The 4044-nt window shown below is 45.3% G+C and overlaps 1 protein-coding gene across 1 annotated transcript; it reads left to right on the forward strand.

The window, feature by feature from the left end:
• The first annotated feature begins 996 nt into the window (after nucleotides 1-996).
• On the forward strand, nucleotides 997-2445 carry LOC125522903 (60S ribosomal protein L22-2-like). The gene is made up of 2 exons (XM_048687950.1): nucleotides 997-1327; nucleotides 2136-2445. Exons 1-2 carry the CDS (start codon nucleotides 1077-1079, stop codon nucleotides 2278-2280), a joined length of 396 nt encoding a protein of 131 aa, XP_048543907.1. The 5' UTR covers nucleotides 997-1076; the 3' UTR covers nucleotides 2281-2445.
• The last annotated feature ends 1599 nt before the right edge of the window (nucleotides 2446-4044 follow it).

Here is a 4044-nt window from a genome sequence, read left to right on the forward strand (position 1 = left end):
TTTTGTTGCTTTAAGAACACTACTCTAATTTTTTTGTTGAGATTTTTTTGCTTCAATCATATTAATATTTGTTGGATCCATCTTATTATGTTGGAACCACTCCAAGTTTTGCTACAACGGTGTTCGATTTTTGCTACCACCGTCTTTGCTTTTGCTACTCCACTATTTCTGATTTTTTGTTGAATCGATCTTTTATGCTGGAACCTCTCAAAGAGAGAGAAAAAGGAGGCTGTGAATGCCATGGAGGGAGCCGCAAAGATTACAAAAAAAATGCTACAACCAGCGTCCTAGGGAGCTTCAATCGAAGGTGATGAATTTTAGGGACCGACCGCAACCGCGAAAGCTGGAACAGTCGACGAAAAAAGCTTCAACTGTTTTCTGAAAAGCTTCAACCATGAAAAAGCTTCAATTGGCGTGAGAAAAAAGTTGCAGCCGACGGCATGGCGGTGCGGCAACGGACAGCGAGGACGGGGACCGGCGGCGAGCTGGTGATGCTTCAAGGCAGGCCTAAGAGCTTCCATGGCGGGTGTCCAGACGAGCAAATGGATATGATTTTTTAGAGAGAAAAAAACGAGGCGAAAGGCTGATCTGACGGTTGGTAAAAAGGTAAACTAACGTGCCAAATGCGACCGGCCGAACCGTTCCGCCGGTGCGCCGGCGCCTATCAGTCACCTTTTAGATTTTAGGCTGATATTATGATGAGACGGAGGAGTAGTTTATTGTTTCAAACAGGTTGTCTTTAAGGGAAAATTGTTGCAAGCAGGTGTCAGAACTAGCCGATAGAGCCTGCAGCCAAAGCCCAACAAGAAGAGAAGCTCATCAAACAACATCGAGATGATGACTGCGTTCTTTAACGGGCCCAAACACAGCCTAAAATTTCGGCCCATTGGACAATTATAACAGCAGCATCAGACGGCCTACGATATCGCCATCGAGCAACCGCGACCGTCCGATCTTCCCAACCCTAACCGTATTTATAAGAGACCTCCGCCCGCGTCCGAGAAACCCTATCGACTCGGCGCAGCCACCCCCACCACCGAAGCAGACTCCGGAGAGCAGGCAAGGCGGAGACCGAGATGGCGCGCGGCGTGCCGGCGGCTACCAAGGGCGGCGCGGGCGCCGGGAAGAAGAAGGGGTCGGTCACCTTCGTGATCGACTGCACCAAGCCCGTCGACGACAAGATCATGGAGATCGCGTCGCTCGAGAAGTTCCTGCAGGAGCGCATCAAGGTCGCCGGCGGCAAGGCCGGCAACCTCGGGGACTCCGTCACCGTCGCCCGCGACAAGAGCAAGGTCACCGTCACCTCCGACGGGGCCTTCTCCAAGAGGTACGGACGTGCCGCCGATTAGCCCGTTCCCAGATCCACACACAGCGCAGTCGTGGTCAGGTGTGGTTTCTGGGTAGCACCTGTTGAATCCTCGGTCCGATGTACAGTAGGTTGTCAGCCAGTGGGTCGCGATTAGGAATTCTTTCTCCATTTGTGATGGCTAGGTAATGTGGAGCGCTTGAAGTATTATGTCGACGCATGCTAAGTTTGTTTTACCATGATATCCTTCAATGTCAGTCCATTATGAGAAAATGAGATGTCTATTGTATTAGTGGCTCCATCGCTTGTAGATTTGCTGGTTGCACGCTGTTATGTAGAAACTCGTGTCAGTTGTTGTTTTGACATTATGACATAGAACTATTAAAGTTGTGGCTGTTTCAGTTAGGGTTCATGTTGTAGTGCTTGGTTTTTGTTTTGTTAGTCCATGTTTCATTAGCCATGGCAATTTTATGCTGGTATAGTTTCTTTTCCTGACGGATGCTTACCTAATGCATGTTGCCTATGGTATTATCAACCTTATTTTAGCTCCCTCTGGTGTTGAGGTCCAGAATTCTGGATACAAGTCTTCAAATCTTTATCATCCATTTTAGTTGTAAATTGTTTTTGTGCTGCATCATATCAGTCGACCCTATATGTTTCCCCTACGTCCTGCTTAACTAAGAAAGTTGCTTCCGTTTTCCAGTTTAATTAGTCGATACTCACTGCTTTCGCTGCTTGAACAATGGCTCTTGTGTTCAGAAGCTGCTTTTGTTCATTGTGTATCATGCTCTCCTCTTATGTTGGATCTCATACATTCTCATTTTCTCAGGTACTTGAAGTACTTGACAAAGAAGTACCTGAAGAAGCACAATGTGCGTGACTGGCTCCGGGTGATTTCATCCAACAAGGACCGCAGTGTCTATGAGCTCCGGTACTTCAACATTGCCGAGAACGAGGGCGAGGAGGAGGATTAGATATGCACTGCCTTGTTTCTGTGTCGTGTGGAACTTTGAACTTGTTGAGCACTTTTGCGGTAGAGTTTTGATGTTTATTTTTCCACCGATGTTTTGAATTGTGGCCAGGACGCCATGTGATGGATGCTTATATATCCAACCTAAAGAATTGTCCGTTCTCGTTCTTGTGATGTTGGTGAGGCTATGCGTGGCCTAGAAATGTTGCAGCACTCAAATTCCTATATCATTCATCACGGTTTCCTTCAATGCCAACCAATTTCCTCCCGGGTTGAAATAAAATCCAATAATGTACTCTCGAAAAAAATCCAATAAACAGCGTCCTGCAATGTCTCTGCCGGACCTCTTTGGTTTGCATTAATAGAAAATGAACAGGAAAACAGAAATGGAATGTTTGTCGTAAAGTAAAAACGAGAGACAACGAGAATGATTCATCTAAAACCAGGGACAACGAGAATGATTGAAGTACTCATTGATAATAGCCGTTCTTCTCATTGATTGGGTTTGTTACAATATATATGTGCGTTTAATTCTAACACTCCCCCTAATCTCCGCTTGTCCATGTAGTATCATCAATTCGAAAGTCTCCTTCAAAAACTATATAAGAAGTAGTATAGAATATGTTGCTAAAACTCCTTCAAATCCAATGGAAAAAATAAGAAAAAAATGATGCAACATATAATGATTATTGTCTCTTTTACTTAATATGAGAAAACTCAAGAGTTTAGAGGACAATAAATATGTCGTATATATTTTCTTAAAAACACTGTGGGGAAAAACAAAAAACATGACATATGGCATTGTGTTGATATTACATCATTAAAAACCTCTATGAGAACTTGTATAGTAAACTCATGAAGGGAAAAAGAGTATAATATGATACATTGAACATGAACACTTCAGGAAGATACCCCCCTGATTCTTGCGTATTTCAAAGCCGTCGAATACCTATTCCTGGAACGAAATTGGTAGACTTTGTGAACAAACGTACAACTTTGTTGTATGATTTGACTTGCAAGATGAGCAATATAGTGATATTGCTTATTATGTAACATGTTTGTATCCGGGCAACACAAGAAACATTATCATTCACTACTGGGATCAGCTTCTTTGCCGTCTGCCATGGCAGGCGGCAAAGGCATGCATGCCGGACGGCAAAGTCCTTTACCATCAGCCAGCGGACGACAAACTGTCCGTCTGAACGAGTGCCAGCAAATGCCTTCTTTGTCGTCTGCTTCATAGAAGCGGACGGCAAAGGGCTGTGCCGTCAGCCGATGGAGGCCAGCAGACGGCAAAGATCATGGACGGCAGTGGGGTGGGGTTAGAGCTGTTAGGGGTTAACGGCGTGCTTTCCCGTCTGCCAGCGGACGACAAAGAGGCAAAGCTCTTTGCCGACAGCTGACAGACGATAAAGAGCTCAACTCAGCCAACACTGGGAAGCTGCCACGTGGCCAGCTATGCCGTCTGACAGCGGACGACAAAGAGCTTTGAATCTTTGCCGTCTGCTGGCGGACGACATAGCTGGCTCTGTTTGCCAGTCCTATTTGGGAACTTTGCCGTCTGCCAGCAGACAACAAAGATTCGAAGGTCTTTGCCGTCTGCTGGCAGACGGCAAAGTGCCCAAATAGGCATCTGAAAGTGCAACTATCCCTCGATGGTTTTGGTAATTCTTAACAACATATAGCTCATTGAGTTAATGCTCTTTCAATATAAATATTTCAGAAAAGCTCAATGATTGGCATGGCATGGATTAGAAATGTGGACCCC

Source organism: Triticum urartu, chromosome 7 (genome assembly GCF_003073215.2).
Source record: "Triticum urartu cultivar G1812 chromosome 7, Tu2.1, whole genome shotgun sequence".
Lineage (NCBI taxonomy): Eukaryota > Viridiplantae > Streptophyta > Magnoliopsida > Poales > Poaceae > Triticum > Triticum urartu.

Excerpts from the sequence above, each read along its gene's own strand:
- LOC125522903 (XM_048687950.1), top strand. The coding sequence starts at position 1,077 with ATGGCGCGCGGCGTGCCGGCGGCTACCAAGGGCGGCGCGGGCGCCGGG. Across the intron at positions 1,328-2,135 it reads GACGGGGCCTTCTCCAAGAG|GTACTTGAAGTACTTGACAA; the intron begins GTACGGACGTGC and ends TCATTTTCTCAG.